Here is a 20,325-nt window from a genome sequence, read left to right on the forward strand (position 1 = left end):
TAATCTGATATACAAGTCTGTGTGTTTGTTTTCACATTACAAACTGAGAAAATGTGAAATTAACAAATGTTTCTTTGCTTATGATATCTGAAAATTGGCAAATTTGCATAAACATATCTCCTTAGCAATTTTCAAAAATCATGTTTTTCATTGTGCATTCTAATTAATCTGAATCAAACGGCAATAGAAAAAAAAAACTAACGAAATAAATCTAAATAATAACATGGTAACATAATAAAAACAATTTTGGAGGGAAAAAAAGTTTTTGGAAATTAACTTAAAGCCTTTTCACTCTGAACGAGAAAATTCTGCCAAAAAGAGCGTAAATAATACTATTTAACAGTGATAAAATACAATTAAGCTTCTTATACATTACAATAACAATACAATATTTATTTATTATTTAAAAATAATAATACTTTTTTTTTAATTGCACTGTATATTTTTACATTCAAGTTTAGGAATAATAGATTCATATCGGCTGTATATATGTTCACAAATACATGTAACATTTACAGGCTTGAATTAATATTCTATTAAAGAGATGCTTGCCTTTGACATTCCTTTAGTAGAGCAGTACAATCCAGAACGGCGCAAGAACATGTAAAGCTTTTTCCAGGACTTGCGGCCCGTTTCTTTCATATAAAGGAAGCCCTGGATCTCTGGACAGCTGCTGGAATTCAAGAAATTCTGTAGAGGAGGGGAAAAAAAAAAAAAAGCAGAGGACCATCTGGAAAATGAGTTTTTCAAACCTGGATGCCTTTCATGCTTCAATAACGCGGCCTCTTTGCTATCACAAGACATGAGTGTGCATTTCAAAAGCTCTTTGAATCCACTAAAATGCTCATTCAGCTGCAAAAGTGTGACGCGCGGGGTTCATAATGTGGGCTAATCCAGATTTTGCTGTGTCACAGATCCATTTACATCTCTTCCTCACCTGTAAGAGCTGGGACTGCGGGATAGAGCCGTTCGTTTCCTGACACCACGCTACCATCTGCTCCGGAAAGAAGTTCTGTGAGAGGAAGATAAAGGATGAGAGGTAAGAAAAGACCGAACATATGCCAGCAGTTTACAAGAAACGTAATGGAACAACAAGTGCGTGTATGAACTAGGGTTTGAATGATTAGCAAGGAAGCCATATATAATTAATCTCTTTTTAGGATCACCTGACCAAGATCAGATACCTTTCTTAGTAGGCAATTACATAAGGTGATTGTTATTAGACTGAGCACAAAAGAAAGGAAAAAAAAAAATCAACCTGTTAAAAAGGATTAAATATGCAACTTTTTTTTTGTTTTGTTTAGTCAAGTTTTAATTGAATATTAACTATCTTCTACTGCATAAATATTTATTATCAGTAGTAATGTATGAACAAATTGCATGATGGAAATTATAGTTTGTAACATAATTTAGCGGATTATACTGTACATATTAGGCTATATATATATATATATATATATATATATAATTTTTTTATTATTATTACACACACATACACACATCCAGATTACATGTAATCAGTTACTACCTGGTACTCTGTGTGTGTGTGTGTGTGTGTATGTATATGTGTATATGTATATGTATATATATATATATATATATATATATATATATATATATATATATATATATATATATATATATATATATAATGTACGTATACACACACACACACACACACACACACACACACATATATATATATATATATGCCATGCCTCTTACAAGTTGAGTTACAGAAACATGGTAATTTACACACACACACACACACACACACACACACACACACACACACACACACACACACACACACACACACACACACACACACACACACACACACACACAAGCTGAAACTCATCTAAAGCTAATTTAGGTGAGTTGCACTAAGCACTTGCCAAAGCCATGGATTACCAAGAGCAGGTTAAGTGCTCTGTCAAACAGACTCGGACTAACTGGTCCAAAGATGCCTCAAGCGCTGACACACTGTACATACCGTACTAAAGCACAGGCTCAAATAAGATTAAGTTTTTGCATGAACATTTTTTCCAAGCGTACAAAAAGTCCATGGCTTACAGAGCAGGATAAAATGTTTCACAATGTTCACACCGTAAGACGCTTATACGACACCGCTTCAAATGCACTTGTCAAAATGCCATCAGTTAAAAGGTGTCGAGTACTGGCTTATAAAAAGCAGGTTACTTGCTTAGTGAGGTGGAACACGTACAAGCTCCACTAGAATGGCTGAAAATGGATTAACACAGAGGTTTTTCTCGCATACGGAACACAGGAATGTTGAAACTTCACGTTTTTTTAAGATATTTACATATTTAAGGGATTTATAGCTTGCAGGCCATGAATCAAGTGTTCTTAGCGAGATATTTGCGGATAATCAGACTTTAATTTCAAAGGGTTTAAGCTTGAAGTGGTGGTCTTGAGAGGCGAGGAAACGCATGGGTGGGCTGGAGGAGAACGGTTGCTCCCTGTGACAACTCACCAGTGGGTTTCTGAAGAACTCGTATTTGGCGTAATTCTTCCTGAAGAAAAACTTGCTCTCTGGAGACATGCAGGCCTGCACAGGAACAACTAGTTCGTGATCTTCCAGGCACCTCTCTGTATTCAAACACAGATGACATCAAAACGGTGTTAGTTACTGGTTAGTGAGGTGCTACATCCATCCAATCTATCAAAATTCTTATGGTATCATATTTTTATTGTGTTTTATTCCATTAAAGTTAGCATATTAATATATATTATATGCTATGAATATAAAAATATATAAAAATTCAAATGCATGCATGTATATAAAATATGTTTAAATATATTTCTATATGATCTAATTTATTTAAATATAAATATATACATGTAAATATTTTCTCAATATATGCTGCGTGTGTGTCTTTATATTATTATATACATAATAAATATTCACAGTACTCGCACATATTATGTAAACGTTTGATAGCACTAATTATATATATATACACAAACACACACCCACACACACACACACATATTATATACATATACATATAAATATACATATATATGTGTGTGTGTCCGAGATATGCCGGAATCTGTTGAACACTTGAATGTAATATTTACATTCATGGCAGAAGCTTTTATCTAAAGTGTCTCGAAGTGAATTCAAGCTATACATTTTTCTCATTATGCATGTTCCCTGGGAGTTAAACCAACGACCTTGGCATTGCTCAGGCTTGCTCTACCAGTTAAACAGCAGAATCAAACATGTTCAAAACTGTCAAACGTTATATTTCCATATCCAGCATTACGTGATGCCCCTATAATGAGAAAACAAGCCACCTTGTGTTGTCTGTGCTCCTTAAGAATAGCAGTGCTTGTATGTCAAAGACAATAAAGCGCTGGCTCAAACCCCATCTAATGTATCTGTTGTGTATCTGATCCCTCATCCTCTAATTCGCTCCTCCGAGAAGAGAACAGGAGGAGGAGAGAGAGCATGACTCTGTGTATGAAAAAGAAAGCGAGGGAAAGCGAGAGGCATTGCAGAGGGATGAGGTCATGTATTTAGCTTGATTGCACCGAGGGCTGATGGCAGCGAAGTCAGCAGAGTCTCTCTGCTAATGGCTTACGTAAGAGCAACGTTTCTAGAAGGTTTCCGTAACGTTGACGCCCTAACGTCTACAGAAGCGAACACATCCAACTACACCACATAATACTTGGCGTCTCTAGAGACGTCAGCTGACCAAAACAGACCACACCCTGTGATGTTATGACATCATAGCATGTGATGTGCACAACCGGCGTCTATGCAAAAGTCACGACTTTCCTCGACGGCATTAAAAGTGGCCGAATTAAAATAAAGAGCCGATTGTGTCAGGCCCAAATTATTTCAGAAGCTCAATAAAGGGCTTTTTAACACCCCGCGAGAGCAGCGACTGCATCTCTAAAGGTCAGGCGGAGTTAAATCTGTTTAGTATGATTTAGACAAGGGTTAATCTGTAATCTGCCTGAGAAATAGGCAGCCACACGTGTCCTCATTGATTGCCTGTGAGCTTAAGCGCTAGTTCCTCGCAAACCTTGTCTTTTCTATGCTCATCTCCTCAAAACTGTCCGCGTTGGGAGCGCTTTTTCTTTCCTTCGGGTTATGCGTTCTACGAGCCACCGTGCATGCAAAATGTGCAGTCGTGCATGATAAAGTCGCTTTTTTGCGAGCCGAGGTGTTAACAGGAGAACAAATATGTGTGCGTGTGTGTGTGTGTGTGTATACATATATATATATGACTGACTCTGGGCTTGCTGTAAGGTGATTTCCTGTTACAAGAAGTGTAGTGCACTGGGAACCCAGCGTCCCCGGACAGAACAGCCTGTCCTCTTAGACTGGGTGTGTGCCGCATGCACAAGCCATATGGACTCAGAAAACTAATGTATACGTATGTTTTTATGTTGGCTTACCCAGACCAAGCAGGGAATGATGCTCCACTAAAGACCAGCAGTTGTCATCCAGGCAGTGGTTCTTGTAGACCAGAAACTGACACACATGTCTGGCCGTCATGTCGGCAGGGACTTCCACAACTTTTCCCACACCATCCTCGCCGAAAACCTTGATGATCTGTTCGAGACACACGCAGAAAGTCAAATACAGATGCGCAAACACTGCTTAATGCGACCTCAAGGCGATGTTCTCCGCAAGTCTAATTTGTCGAACCACAAATTCACACGACGCTTGAGCCGGGATAATGACAAAGCTTGCGGAATCGATTACTTCGCCTTGTAATGGTCTAAATTATGTGCGTCACATACAAAGCTTTCAGTTGGTGAAGGATAAAAACGATGCTTGATGGAGGAAAAAAAAAAAAAAAAAGTTTATTTAAACTTCAAGTTTTTGTTGGTGCAAACCATGCATGTCTCTGTTTATGTGGTCTTTAGATCAATCCACATGGACTCTTATCGGGGTTTAGATGGAGTCCGGCGCTCATAAGCATGACTGACTTGAACACGCACGCACAAGAGGATATACTCCATTAAGAGGCAGAATTCACGTGAATGCCAAAGCCGACGGACCAGGTAAAGAAAAAGAAAGAGAAACTCGGTAATACTTGCAGTGAACGTGCACACAAAACAAGAAATTCTATAAATGCATTTACATGTGCAAGTGCACAACTAGGCATATGCATTCATGCACAAAAACATTTGCAGCTAATTATTATATATGCACTTAAAAAAATAAAATACAAGCACAGAAGAAACTAACAGTAGTGTGCAATATATGCACAGAGATGATCTGCAAGACTAAACTGGAAATGTTTTAGATTCACATCAGGGTTTTTTTTTTTGGTTTGTTTTTTTTTTTAGGAAAAAGTAGTTACTGTCAGTCTTACCTCTACTGCCTGATACAAGCAACAGTCCGGCGAACACGATGGCATTTTCACTCTGAGACAACCTCTACTCACTCACGCAGCGAGAGAGTGAGTGAGAGAGTTAGAGTGAGTTAGAGAGAGAGAGAGAGAAAGAGGGAGGAGAGAAGGGGAGGAGGAAAGAAAGTGAGAGGATGAGAGGTTTGAGATGAGACCAAGAGAGCTGCTGAAACAAGAGAGCGAGAGAGAGAAAAGAAGGGAGAGAGACTCAGCTGACAAGCAGCTTGTGTCTTACAATACTCTAGTGGATTAATCTGAGAGAAAGAAATATAGAGAGATGACTAGGGCTTTAATCTATCAATTAAATTCATACGACGGGTTTCTTTATTCCAAATATACATTTTATTCTTCATAAAACAAAGCGATATATGGGACAGCCTCAACAAAGAAAATGAAAGGGGACTGAGGGGCTGTCTTGCTGTCGAATCAATCAAATTTATTTGACATCAATGACGGCAAGCTTCCTAGATAATGTGACTATGATAACTGTTTTTAACTGTCGTTTACACATGAAAAGTATTCTACAAACCCTACAACTGATTTACAATGAATGAAATGGAAATGAAAAAAAACAGTGTGTGTATTACTATATATTATATTGCTAGAAGATCCTTAATGCTTACAAAATAAGAATGTAACAATGAACATTAGGCAGCAACAAAGCAATTAAATGTATGAAATCTATAAATCTATACTTTTAAATGAAACAAATTAAATTAAAAAAGTGCAAAATTAAACTTACTAATATTTGTATTATGTATCAGGCTTTTGGGAAACTCACATTAACAACAATTCTTTCTCTATATACGCCCTTCCATCCCTTCCTCTCTTCTCTTGCCTTACCTTCCATCATCTCTCCCTTTGTCCCTCCCTCTCTCTTTTCCACAACCTTGCTCTCTCTTTCTCCCCCACATCAAACTTTGCCTTTGCTTCTGTCAAAGTTTCAAATTCTCTCTGGTTCTCAGAAAGCCTTGAGACAGAGCCCCACATCCAGCTCTCACGACACACACACACAGAGTGAGATTTTGTTCTCATTCTTTTTTTTTTTTTTTTCACTCCCATTTCCCCCCTGAAGTTTGGCTTTGAACTCCACAGCCAAAGAAAACCTTTCTCTCTCTTTTTCTCAAAACTCAGCATATCACAACTGGAGAGTGTTTCTTAAACACACACAACAGAGGCCAAGTCCCAGAGAAATCCCTCCTCCCACAACACTTCCTCAGTAAAACTAGCGATTTTCTTTGTCATACTTAACATTCTCAATATCTTACCATTTATCGCTATTTAAAGAAGTTTGTACGTGTTCATTTTAAGTGCGGTAAAGAATAAAAACAAAATCAAAAACACACACCAATCTGTCCTCTCAGACAGAAGAGAACGGTGTCATGTAATCTGACTCGACACCATGAAGAAAAGGATGTTGGGGGTTGAGTTATTGGCAAGGCTATTATAGCAGTGGAAGCTGTTTGCAGGGCATTGTTTCATTGCTCATTCTTAGTTATAAGTGTACCATTCAACCGCTGCAAATGCTATTTTCTACCAGCTTTACGATGCAAGAGTTTACCCAATGTTGTTCAAACGCATCCTCACAATCGCGTGGTTACGAGTAAACGTTTGCTCTGTGCTGCTCCGTCCCGCCTATGTGGGTCACATGGGAGGATCTTTAAATGTTAAATAAAGGTTTTGCAAACATTCTGAGGGTCACATGGCAACAAAGTGTTTGTTTGGAGTTAATAGAGGGTTGTTCAAGTATTGTTCGCAGTTTGTATAACGAGGGTAGAGGTAATCCAAAAATAGAACAGAGGTCACGGTATATGGCCAGTACTTCTAATACATTAGGCTGCGTGATTATATATGCACAGATATGGAGAGAGTTATATACAGTTAAATATAGTTAAATAGACAGAAATACAGTTGGATGGGTAGATGGACAGATATACACAGTTATAGTTAGACTATTTGTGTCCAGACGTATACAGATAAATATTGTTAGACAGCAAGGAATATGGTGAGTTAGAAATGTATACAGTAAGAAACGTGTATAATTTTGTAGTTAGACGGGTGCATAGTTAGATACAGTTTAATATGCTGTATGATACCTAGACCAGTATATAAACACAGGTAAAATTCAAATAGATAAACAGGTATACAAGTACAGTTTTATGTAAATACATAGCTAGAGCCAGACAGACAGATAATAATACAGACAGAAAGACAGATGGATAATGAGAGACAGTCAGATAGCAAGAAAAACAAAGAGATAGGTGGATAGTTAAAGTGACGGACAGACAAAGAGATGGATAATAAGAGACAGACAAAAATAAATATAAACATTAGATGGACAAACAAATAGACAGTCAGATAGTATGAGACAGACAGATAGATAGATGGATAGTGACAGACAGACAGACAGATAGTGACAGACAGATAGATAGACAGACAGACGGACAGTGACAGACAGACAGACAGATAGATAGATAGTGGCAAAGACAGATAGACAGACAGACAGACAGACAGACAGTGACAGACAGATAGATAGATAGATAGATAGATAGATAGATAGATAGATAGATAGATAGATAGATAGATAGATAGTGGCAAAGACAGATAGACAGACAGACAGTGACAGACAGACAGTGACAGACAGACAGACAGTGACAGACAGTGACAGACAGATAGTGACAGACAGACAGACAGTGACAGAGAGACAGACAGACAGATATTGTCAAACAGACAGAGAGACAGACAGATAGTGACAGACAGACGGATAGTGACAGACAGACGGACAGTGACAGACAGACGGACAGTGACAGACAGACAGTGACAGACAGACAGACAGACAGATATAGAGGCAGTAGACCATAAAAGATGATGATAGAAGATGAAACAGTGAAAAAAAAAAATAAATAAAGTGCAATGTCAAAAACAAGTCATACTCATAGTATTTGAGAAAACGCAGACGATGCAGACAAACACATAGATGCATGCATGCATATGTGGGTGAGAAACCACTTAAATTGCCTGCCCACAGAATACAAACACTCTTAACCAAGACCGGCCTCCACAGTGAAAGATCAAAGACATCAGAAACAAGAAACTTTCACAACTGAATAAGAGACTGAACATCCAGAAATGGTCCATCTAACTTAAATAGCCATCCATTTAAATGGTAATAACGTTGAAGTAATGTACAACTAAGCATGATAAAACAGTGTCTAAGATAAGAGTAAATTAGAAAAGTGCAGGAGACTATGAGAAATCTGTGGCTGTCTGGGAACACGGCCCCGCAAGTTCATTTGTAAACAGACCTGTGTGCTGCAATCACTCACCTCACTCTTATTACCTAACTTGACAGAGCAAATTTGATTTTAACCCCACGCAAGCCTGACGCACACTCAAACGCAGGCATTATTACCACCCGCAGTTTACTGAACTCTTGGTGACCCTGCCTTTCAAATGACATCACAAACATACTGTAAAAATCCACATTCACACACAGAGGCAAAAAATATAACCTGCCCTGACACACACACACACACACACACACACACACACACACACACACACACACACACACACACACACACACACACACGCCTTTGTTTAGAGATCTCAGGGGATAAACGTCGCTGACAGCTTTGGAAGTTTCGGGTTTCATGGAGAGGAGCCAGTCTGTGTGTGTGATACAGAGAGAGAGAGATATGTTTGTGCAACCTGATGTGTTTGACAGTTTATCAGCAAGTGGAAACAACCCCAGAATGAATAGAGGATAAAAACAGAGATGAACAGGATACATGATGACACAAGATTATATATGAATATCAGAAAGTAGAGCGCAACACTTAGTTTGTGCAGGTATTTCATTTTTTCAGTTTAACCATGTTAAAAATATTTAATGCAATTAACGCAGGCTAGGGTTGGCCATCTCACTCATAACTCTAATTTCTCAAAAATAATTATGTTTATTTTGATGTAGAACGTCTTTACGACCACATTAAACTGAGATGTCTTATTTCTATTTGCTTGCTCGCATTTTTGCTGAAGGGCAAAAGGTAAATATGACTTATTATAGTGGGATTATGTGAAGATTATTTTAAGATTATTTTATTTTTATTTTATTTTAAGTTTACCTATTAGTTGTTATTTTGAAGCTAAAAACATTTTAAAATCGAGTTAGTAGAGTCAACATTAAATATAGTCAATTAACAATTTCCAATAGAGACATCAGCAGTATTATTTAAAGATTGAATGAATGTGAAATTATTGCAATATAAAGCTTATTTAAAAGAAAAAAAGTAAAATTGGATTTATTTTAATTTCAGAAAAAAAGTGCAATTAATTAGTTATTTCTTAATTTACTGACTAAAATAAGCGCAAAATAATAATTTATATAAATTCTAAATGTAAAATACACAAGTTTAAATTCAGAATTAGCATTAAAAAAAAAAGAATGAACACATACAGCATAAACAAACACTTTTTTTATCCCATGGTTCTCAGTGTCCAACTCGCTCCAAAAAAATATCAAGCACCAGCAATCATCATGAGTCGGTACATTGTTTCTCCTGAAATGTAATTTTCCAATTAACTGACATCAAAAAGACCAGACATAAAGATACCACTCAAAAAGAATTAGGAATCAAGAGGGACAAGGGTAGTTTGAGGAGAGGATTATTTTCTCATGCTGATGTTTTCAGTAATGTTGGCTCATGTCATCTCTCAGGGGTTTGTGTTGCAGTCAGCTGACTGGCCAGTGTGTGTGTGTGTGTGTGTGTGTGTGTGTGTTTGTAGTGTGTCCAAAGGCTCTGGCACACAAACCGAAGCAAACTGGTGTTGAGTGTACACTAGGGTGGAGACAGGATCCACACGCACAGACATATTCAACTCCGCTGCGGCGGTGTCTCATTTCACAGCACAAATCTTTAATGGGTCACCTGGGAGGAGATTTTTGGCAAAGGTTCTGCTAAATGGGGCATTTGAGTTAGTTTGACTGTGTGAACTAAGAATACAAAGTGGTTCTCACAGAGCGTGACTCAGGAGACAGGTAAACAAATAAGTGGATTGTCAGTGGTGTGATGGAAAAAAAAGAAGTATGAATGCACATCGTCATACTTAACCGCATGAAACGAGACAGAGAATGTAAAGTCCTCTCACCCTTTTTTTTAAATATATAAAGAGAAAGTCAAAGTTTCTTTCTCCATACAAATCATGCTTTAGAGGTTTAACAGGTAGCAAGGTATAACAAAGAATCCATGCTAACTCAATAAGAGAAGTGCATATGTAACACAGCTAATTCCAAAACTACCCTGATATTGGGTTTTAAATTAAAAACGACATTTTTGAAGATAGATATACCTAACATACCAGGCAGTCCAAATTAATGTTAATTAACATGTAATAATCCATACATCTGAACCTTTTATAAATTGAAAAATACCGGAATATATTGTAAAGAAAATGGATTAACAATTCCTAAAAGTTCAAAGTTAGAAAGCTAAATGTTAATAACGAGACAACGCTTGAATATGAATCAACCGATACTTATTATCTTAAGTGTACACGTATAAACATACTATTACTATTTATTTTTTAATTCTCATTATCCATAATGATAAAGCACGACTATTTTTCAGTACCTAACAGGGTCATTTATACTCACACTAATGCATATTTAACATTTAATAAATGCTGTGAAAGTTTATTAATTCATGACAGTTATTGAATCAACTAATATTAAATGAACACAAACACACCTATGGATAAATTCTTTAAAACTGAAGACAAAATTCTAAATGTCCCGTTTAATTCAATGTGCTACTTATTTATAGAACTTTTCCAAACTATACATAGCATATATCCATACATCCATGTACATAAAATACACAAAATTATGCTATCACTGCACGCATATAAATAGGACCGCCTCATTAGCATCTGCCTATTATGGAATAAGAAAGGGTGTATAAACAATCACATTAAACTTCTCATAGCCTGACAATGCCACATTCATTAACCGTCAATTTAATGCACTTCTGTTCCAGTTATTTTCTGCTGACTCACTGGGATTTTAGGCATCACACCCAGTAAAGCTCCTTAATGACATTTACCATTGTTAAAAATGCTACATAAATACATGTGAATTAAACCGAGTGACCTTTGCCACTTACAGTCTAACCTTAAACACATAAACGTGACTGACCCTGCCTCAAATACTGAACAGCTGCGTGTGGCAGGTAAACAAGAATCAGAAACATATAGGTGGCGTTTCAATTGAAAGTTGTTTAACAGCGCTCATATAGAAACTATAGCACACACCCAGGTATTTATACGTGAAAGGAAAAGGTCACATGGTAAATTCTGTGGAACAAACTTCTTAGATATCCTTCTTTGATAAGTTTTGGATGGATGCAAAATGGGACAGCGCAAACAAGCCAAACAAAAGACAAGCCATTCGCGCAAACACGTGAGACGAAACGTACCATCCAAACAATCAGCCATTGCGTATGCACAGAAATATTGCGGAGGCGAATTAAGCATCGTATAATATCATACACTCTCTTTGCAACGCGAGAGCCACTTGAAGGAAACAAAGACGACAAGAGAAATTTGATTTTTTCCAATCAGACAAAGCATTCATGGAAAATTTTGTCAGCTGACCGCAACGGCCTGAGGACAAGATAGACTAAAAAAAGAAAAAAAGTGTAGTCCCATGCTGCTTGAAGCAGTTGAGTTCAGTTATAAGTTAACAAATGTCAGCCTATCATCAAAGCAAAGCTAGTTTGAGGGCGTTTAAGCTTGTCTGAACCGTAGTTTAGAGAGTAAGCGAGGACACGGTATACAAAAGGTTCCTTTTACAACCTACATGTGGTCTTCTTTAGAAGTCAGAAGACAAACAATGAAATTCACAAGGAATATCTGATTTTAATATCTAATTTGTGATAGTGTTATCATTGTTATTTCGGGCAGTTTGGAAAAATCTAATTCGCAAAAGATTTTTCTTGTAGAGTGTACCGCCATATTTTAATATCGTTGTGACAGATTTGATTTTCAAGCTAAAAATAATTACAGTGCGAGAAGCAGAAGAAAAACACAGTTTTCTCCATCTAAATACTGATAGAACAGCTTGAAGATATTCCGGACAACCAATTCTTGATATTTACTGACTTCAATCTCAGATCCTAGTTTGCTGCTTATTGATAGTTAGTAGGTAGTTGGTAGTTGTTGGTAGGTAGTGATTAAGTTTAGTTATTGGGTAGGATTAGGAATGTAGAATATGGTTATGCTGAATATGAACTTAAGTACTAACAAAAAGCTAATAATAAGGATGCTAATAAGCAATTATTTAATTGCGAGAATTGGTCCCTATGCTAAAATGTTAGCAAGTATTCAATAAAATTATACTTTTTTTAAGCTAGTTGCCAATACGACATCCCTTGTGTTTCATCTTTACATATTTTTTTAAGTTTTTGTAATTTTAATATTTTATATTAAATCATTAACAAACAACTATAATAGCATCTCAAAGATCCTAAAAAAGCACTTATTTGTACTAAACTTTACCGTGCTGTATATTACACAGCGCTCCAGCTCTGATCAAAAACACCAGAACGAGATAATCAAGATTCTCAGGATTACCAAAAAAAAAATAAAATTACAGGGCAAGTGAGTTTGCTCGGGATTGGAGCTAGAACGATGAGCATCATGTGACCAGTGCCAACTAATAACGTCAACAACAATAAAACCGCTAAGCCATCATCTTTAACCTCATAAATATCGTGCTGACTTCTCAGGCCTCGTTTAAAGCCAAAAATCAATGACGGCGTTTGTCTCTAAAGATAAACACGTGCTGTAAAAACGAGATAGGCTTGTGTGACGGTACAGACGGGTCATGTGATATCATCGCTCTCGAATAGTAGCCAATCAAACAGCCTGAACATTCCGTTCTCTGTCAGCAAGCAAATCTATACCTACATGTAAATATATGACCTGAAATGCTCCATTGAATGCGGCTGTATTGTTTTGAAAAATCCAGACGGGCTAAAAACAAAGACGGCTAGTTCAACAAACACATTAGGTGTCACTGTCGCTCACGCACAAACACACAGATGTGTCTGTGTTGGTTTTGTGTATGTTGCTAGCACTCAATCACTTGTCACTTTATGGTCTGACTTTTACGAGAGTCTTCAGGGCCTGGTGTCGTTTCGCACTGTACACAGACTCACAGACACGCACCCCCTGCGGCTCCGCGCTCTGGCTCACCGCCATTAATCACTCGCTCGCAGGATCCAGCAGAGGTCACGGCAGGTTCAGCGCTTGAAACTCGAGTTACTACATCAGAGATGGATCACTCATGCACAGAATGCCGTATTAGTATTCGTACGTGCACGAGGGGGGAAAGCTGACACACATAAATAAAGAAAAGAGTAAATAAGAAAATCGAGTGAATCCTAATTAATCCCACTGTGGCGGACCTGTGAGCTCTTGCTGTTTTAAAGAAACACACATACAGAACTTACACACAAACTTGAAGTTGATATGCAGTCAAAATTGACCCCATTTATTTTCTTAATGCTTGTTTTGGGTCTTATGGGTGACTTATCAATGCATATCATTCTGAAAAAATGTACATTTATTTGGGTATTTGGGAGACGCAAAGCAACCCCCAGGGCATTCAAAAAAGTATGCACTTTTATCTGTACGTGCATTCTATGGGACTCAAACCTTCAAAAATAGTGCTATGTTCTAAAATAAAAACCCAAACACACATATACACTTACAGATATACATACATAGAAATATATTAATATATTATCTATATATCTATATATCTCTATATATATATATATATATATATATAAAGTTTTGAAAATCATTTGATTAAAAATGGGAGTTCATAATGAATCGTTTTAGCCCCACCAGGAATACTTCAGCAGAGGCAGGGATGCATAAACCCCTACAAAATTGTACCCTGCGCACCCCGTACCCACACACACAACGGTTAGTTCTACCTCCTTACAAACATTTTACATGTCTGTTGCTAAACATAATTCTTGAAAAGTTGTGTTGGTTTACCATTTTGCTACTTATCGGACACAAATCACACACAAGGGCGGCCAAGTACATTTTGGGGTGACAGTAGACTTGTAAATTCATGCAATATATACGAATGCATTCACCTGTCAAAAAAAAAAAAAAAAAAATTCAGTCTGCAGTTGCAGATGCAGGCAGAGTGTAATCTTGTCTAGTCTTGTGGGCAGTGCCAAAAGAAATACAAAGACGCTTAGATAAACGCACATACAGAAAGACCTCTGTGCAGCACGCACAAGAAATTGCAAAAGATTCCATCTTTGTGACGCATATTGACAGATCTCAAGCGCCTGATTATAATCACACTAACGCTCTGTCAGTATCACAAACACGGCAACAGCATTTATTCCATTCCCACGCTAAGCAAGAGACTACATTAGGCAATGCGTGTCGTGCCCATGTCATGCCCGCCAATGCCTGAGCAGTTCTGTCTGATGCCTGCCGGTCAATAAGGGTCAGACGATCCTCGTGAGATCATTAAGAAACCACATGTGTGCATAACCCATCTACAGCATTCTTCAGTAGTATTATCATGTCCGAAACAATGCCCAAAAAGCGCTGCCAACCGTAATAGGCCACGCTTACTGGAAGTGTGACCTTCAAAAGTCTAGAAAACATCATAATCTGGTATTAACTTCTGGGAACAAAGTATAAACGAAGTTCAGAAACATTAGGGCAGGGTGGTTTAACAGTATATACTGTGTGATAGTGCAAATATCAACAAGTGGAAGTGACTGCTGTACATAATTCAGATGTAACTGCAAATCGTCACGTTAATATTAGACTTCTATTAGACATCTGATGTATATCAGCTATTTGACTTGGAATATGGCTCACAATCAGGGTCTAGAGACTGTTTATAATATCATTTTTCTGTTTTTACTCACTCGAGTGTTACATAATGTGAATGTTTGTGCACCGATGCCAGACGTATTCGTTTGTTAATGAATGGTCTTATCTTTTGGTCTGCGTCCACGAATTTCAGCATAAAAAGTAATAAATCACAGAATTCATTGGATTATTTACAAATTGGCAGCACCACACGGCTGTTGCATATATAAACCCTTTTTTAATTTAATTTCCAGGAATAATAACTATAATGTAATATACATGTTTCCATTATATTATTTCTAGAAATGTATTGATCATTCTTAGAAGGAATCAAAAACTATTCTAATACCAGACATCTACCTCTATTATTTTATTATGTATATCCATATACGGTACAATTCAAAAGTTCAGGGTCAGCAAAAAATGCTGTTCTTTTAAACCGTATTAGTCACAGAAACCTGAAAAGAATATCATGCCTTCTACAAACATTTAAAACAGCACAACTGTTTTTATCTTTGATAGTTGTAGGAAAGGAATCTTGACTGAAGTAACGGTGGCAAAATATTTCTGCTTTGTTAATTTTTTTTAATTTAAAACATAAATATATTAAATACGCAGTTATTTGCAATTGTTCAAGATATTATGGTTACTGTGATTTTAATCCAATAAATGCAGCCTTGGTGAGTATAAGAGACCTTTAAAATCTTTTCAACCCCAAAATTTTGAACAGTAGTTAATTAGAAGCAAGCGAACACTCTGCTTTTCTAATAAATAGCATGCATTAATAAATGAAATGTGGTAAAACTTAATTGCAGTACCTAAATCAACCTGACAGCTCAGAATGTCGTATATGTCTTGATAACGGAAATCATTCCTCAGCAGACTGCCTTGAGTTCAACCTCAAAGCTAAAGCTGCATCCTGTTTTCAGATTTTTTTTGGTCGTTCTAGACTCACTCAAAGAGCAGAATCAGGGAGGAAGCAGAAAAAGGGAGGAAGAACATGTTTGCAAACAATTCCAAGTTGCTCCAAACCATAGTCTTGACAAAGAATCTCTTCCAGCTGAACTGAACCATGTCATGCTTTGCGTTACTGCAGTTGGCATATCTGAAATGACTCAAAGTCAAAAATTAAAGAAAGGTGCATAGTGCGTGTTTCAATCATCACTTATACTACATAGCATAGCAAGTACATAGCATGTTCTCAGCATTTCCACAATAGGCGCTATCAGGTATCATGTATGGTCTTTATAGTGGACCAACAGAGAAGCACACACTGTACAGTCAACATCTTTGCAAAGCACATAGAAAGTGATTGGGACTTAAATTTAGCTTAACAAGCAAGTAAAACAAAATACATAGCACACAAATAGTGACTGATGCATATAAAATTTAAAATTTTACATATCAAAACTGAACAAGTTATTTTAAAAAAGGCAACATTCAGCTTCATCTGGATTAAGATTTTCAATGGAGCTTGTAGCAGTGTGTTCTGGGATCAACTTCGGAGTGAAAGACAGAAAGAAAGACTAAAAAAAAAAGAAAGAATTCCAGTAAATAAATAAATTAAAAAAAAAAGAATGAAAGAGTGATAGTGCAAACAAGAGAATAATAAATAAAAGAGAACAAAAAACTGAATGAATAAAGGTTCAATCCATTCAATTTTCTTTTTTTTTTTTACCCAGAAATAAAATAACTACAGAAAATGTGGTTTCTTCTTTAATGGTTTAAACATTGATGAATATGATGAATAGAATAAGCAGTAACAAACAAATTATGCATTATTCAAAATTCTTACTTCATTAAAAATCCTAAAAATGACATAAACCTTGTTTTTTTAAATGTATGTAAATGCCAAGTTTCTATGCAGATACTAGCACACGTTCTACAGGAGAGGGAACAAAACGAATGCAAAAAAAGGTCATTTAAACAAAGGCACTTTGGTGAAGGGGAATGTACTTAAGTGAGGCTTAAAATACAAAAAAGACCAAACTAAATGAAAGACAATGAGAAAACAAAACAAAACAAAAAAACATGAAAGAGAAAAAAAAATTAAATTACAACTGAAAGGAATGAAGGAGGAACAAACAAAAGAAACAACTAAAAGAAAGAAATAAAAAGACAAGAAAAGGATAAAAAAGGCCACAGGTGATTAAACAAGACAAAATGGTGAGAAATAGAATTTAGAAAAGAAGTGATGGACAGACTGTCCTCAGGGTGTTGACAACAACCAAATGATCATATTCACATGAAAAGACGGAAATAGATGCAGGCAGCACGTACAGGACGTCACAAGATGTCACCCCACCCGAGGTGAGGTCAGTCCCAGCGAAGAACTGGAAACACGGGGCCATCCCACAATGACACTTCACTTCTCAAAGCTCCAGGAATGCTTCAGGGGGAGAGGACTTACAAAACATGTGCTCGCACATGCCAACGAGCATAAATAAAACTTGTTATTTTTTTTCCCTTTGGAAAGGGAGCTTAAGGCAAGGCATTGTGGGAAAGGACAGAAAGGATAGGAAAGAGGAAGGAAGGGCTTTGACTGCTGGCACAGACCTGGACAAATATACACATCCACACACACTCGCAAGTGGAAACGCAAGCGGCGTGTGAAAGGAAAGCAACTCTCATCTCCAAGAAAAGAGTCTCCGCTCAGAGGATGCTGAGGAAAGATATGATGGGGGTCGAGGGCCAAAAAAAGAGACTGACACTTTTCCGTTCAGGATTTCACGCTCGTGACAATGCTTGACAAACGCACATATTATCTTGCAGGGGTGCTCATTATACAACAATAGCGCACGCTCGAAAAGTACAGGCTTTACAAACAACCCCTCTGGCTGACCCAGAGAAGTCCGAAGAGTGTGCGTGGGGTGTACAGGAGATTAAAGAGTACGACTGCAACCTGATAAGCTTGTAAGAGTCATTAGTTCTGTACTAAAACCTAGCAAGCTGCTCCACTGTCTACATTGGCTGTTACCTTCTAAGGCAGCATCCAAGTTGAAATTCAACCTTGTTTAGTGACTGATTCGAAGCAATCCTTACGGGAAATATAATGCTCCTCAATATGCGCGCTCGGAAATCTGAAACGCACTCTGCAATTTTAGTTACGCAAGATAGATTTTTTTTTAATCATCTTAGCTCACTTTAAAGGGGTAGTTCACCCAAAAATTATAATTCTGGATTTGTCTGAAAAAAGAAAGAAAGTCATATACGCCTAGGGCGGCTCGAGGGCAAGTAAAACATAGGCTAATTTTCATTTGAGGGTTAACTAACCCTTTAATATATGCATATTAAGTTTTTTAAATAAAGGTTGAAGGAGTGACTATATATATTTCTTTAAATATATATACAGTAAGTACATGTATATACATGTCATATATACATGTCATCATCAAATGCCAAAGAATCTCCAATTATTTTAGTTTCTCTTAACTTTAATGTAGACTTTCAGGTTTCTTGTATGGGCATATGTGAACGCATAAGAGGATGCCAGACATACTGGAACAGGGAAGTGAGATACCTGCAATAAATCACTCATGTAACACCTCATGCGTGTCTGATGGATAATAGCTACAGGGCTAAGAGCACAGTGTCTGTTTTCAACTCTTACATGTGGTTCAGATGGCTGTGGCAGAGATCCAGGACTCAGCACAGGAGATCCCGAGGGGCTGCAGAGCTCAGGGAACGGGTTCGGAATAGCTGGCAAAGATGCCGGACGAACTTGCAACTCTTCTTCTTGAAGGCGCCTACAAAGTGACACGGAGAGATTAGCAAAAAAGATTGTACTAGTACCGAACTCAAAATGACTCAAAAATACAAACCATCCCTAACACTAAAGCACCCAGCATCTCGTTTCATTAAGATCTCATCGGTTCATTAACAATGCAGCATTCTCGATATGATCCCTGTTTTAATCAATATGAAGCCGGGCAGGGAATTAAAGCCCCGAAGTTCCCTGAAAACTTCGTTGCTGTAAAGCGATAGGCTAATGAAAAATAAATCAGAAGAATCCACATGAAATTCTCACCACCGCATTACAGATTCTACTACAGAATATATGAATGAAACCGAGAGATTTGAAACCCACTTAGCCAACCGAGAACCGGTTCATGAACTCTCGTAGTGTTCGGCAGAGTTCAGCAGACAGACACATAGACTGCAGATGCTAAACTCGTCTTCGGGTCTTTGATCTACATCAATAAGACCGGGAATAATACATGACTGCCTCAGCGCAGTTGGAGCGACCATAATAACTGAGGGAATAACTGAGAGAATTTTTAAAATCCGAACCGTAGCAGGGGGTGGGACGTTCAGGGTTCATGGCCGAGTCAGAACGAAAGAAGACTGTGTGTCTGTGTGAGTGTGTAGAGACGGGAACCTCTGAGTGAACCCATCTCGGTGTGTGTATGCGTGTGAAACTACACCCCGCTGTCATGGAGATCAGAGAAGAGCGGATGAAAGACAGCAAACGATACAGAAGCCCTGCAGAAAGGTGAGGTGTAAAAGAGCTGATTAGAACAAGCAGTCTGAGAGGATTCTGCGGAGAGAACGGATTATGACTATGAACAGAAAGATGACTTTAAAAAGCAGAAAGTGTATGTAACATATAATTAACAGTACCTTGGAGGAGAGTATGAATATGGTTTCTTAAATCCAGATCAACTGATAAACAGGACACATTAATAATAAATAAAGAAGGAATATATTATTTAGTATATTATTTCTTATATATTTTGTCATTTGTATAATGAATAATTAACTGCAGTAACATTTTGCCACTTTTTTTACTTATTAAATCACCCATTAGAATAATTACAATGTGCGATGTAAGCAGGGTTTATTGATCGTAAGCGGCAGAATTTTACATGTACAAATAAAATCGATTTAAATTAAATGCAGTAAAACGATTTTTGATATGGATAATAATAATAAGAAGAAGAAATTATTACACCAGTACCAAATCAGCATATTAGAATGACTGTTAGAAGACTGGAAGAACGACGATGCAAATTTT

At 37.3% G+C, this 20,325-nt stretch overlaps 1 protein-coding gene across 1 annotated transcript in view; it reads right to left on the reverse strand.

Annotated features, from left to right (window-relative positions):
- The window catches only part of grb10a (growth factor receptor-bound protein 10a), a 42,754-nt gene that overhangs the window by 5,377 nt on the left and 17,052 nt on the right, over positions 1–20,325 (reverse strand). Inside the window, exons 5-9 of the mRNA XM_043217586.1 lie at positions 18,922–19,057; positions 4,435–4,591; positions 2,498–2,613; positions 938–1,012; positions 553–690 (exon numbers count right to left, since the gene is read on the reverse strand). Of these exons, the coding sequence (XP_043073521.1) occupies positions 553–690; positions 938–1,012; positions 2,498–2,613; positions 4,435–4,591; positions 18,922–19,057 (622 nt within the window). The remainder of the gene's footprint in view (positions 1–552; positions 691–937; positions 1,013–2,497; positions 2,614–4,434; positions 4,592–18,921; positions 19,058–20,325) is intronic.

Source organism: Puntigrus tetrazona, chromosome 19 (assembly GCF_018831695.1).
Source record: "Puntigrus tetrazona isolate hp1 chromosome 19, ASM1883169v1, whole genome shotgun sequence".
NCBI lineage: Eukaryota > Metazoa > Chordata > Actinopteri > Cypriniformes > Cyprinidae > Puntigrus > Puntigrus tetrazona.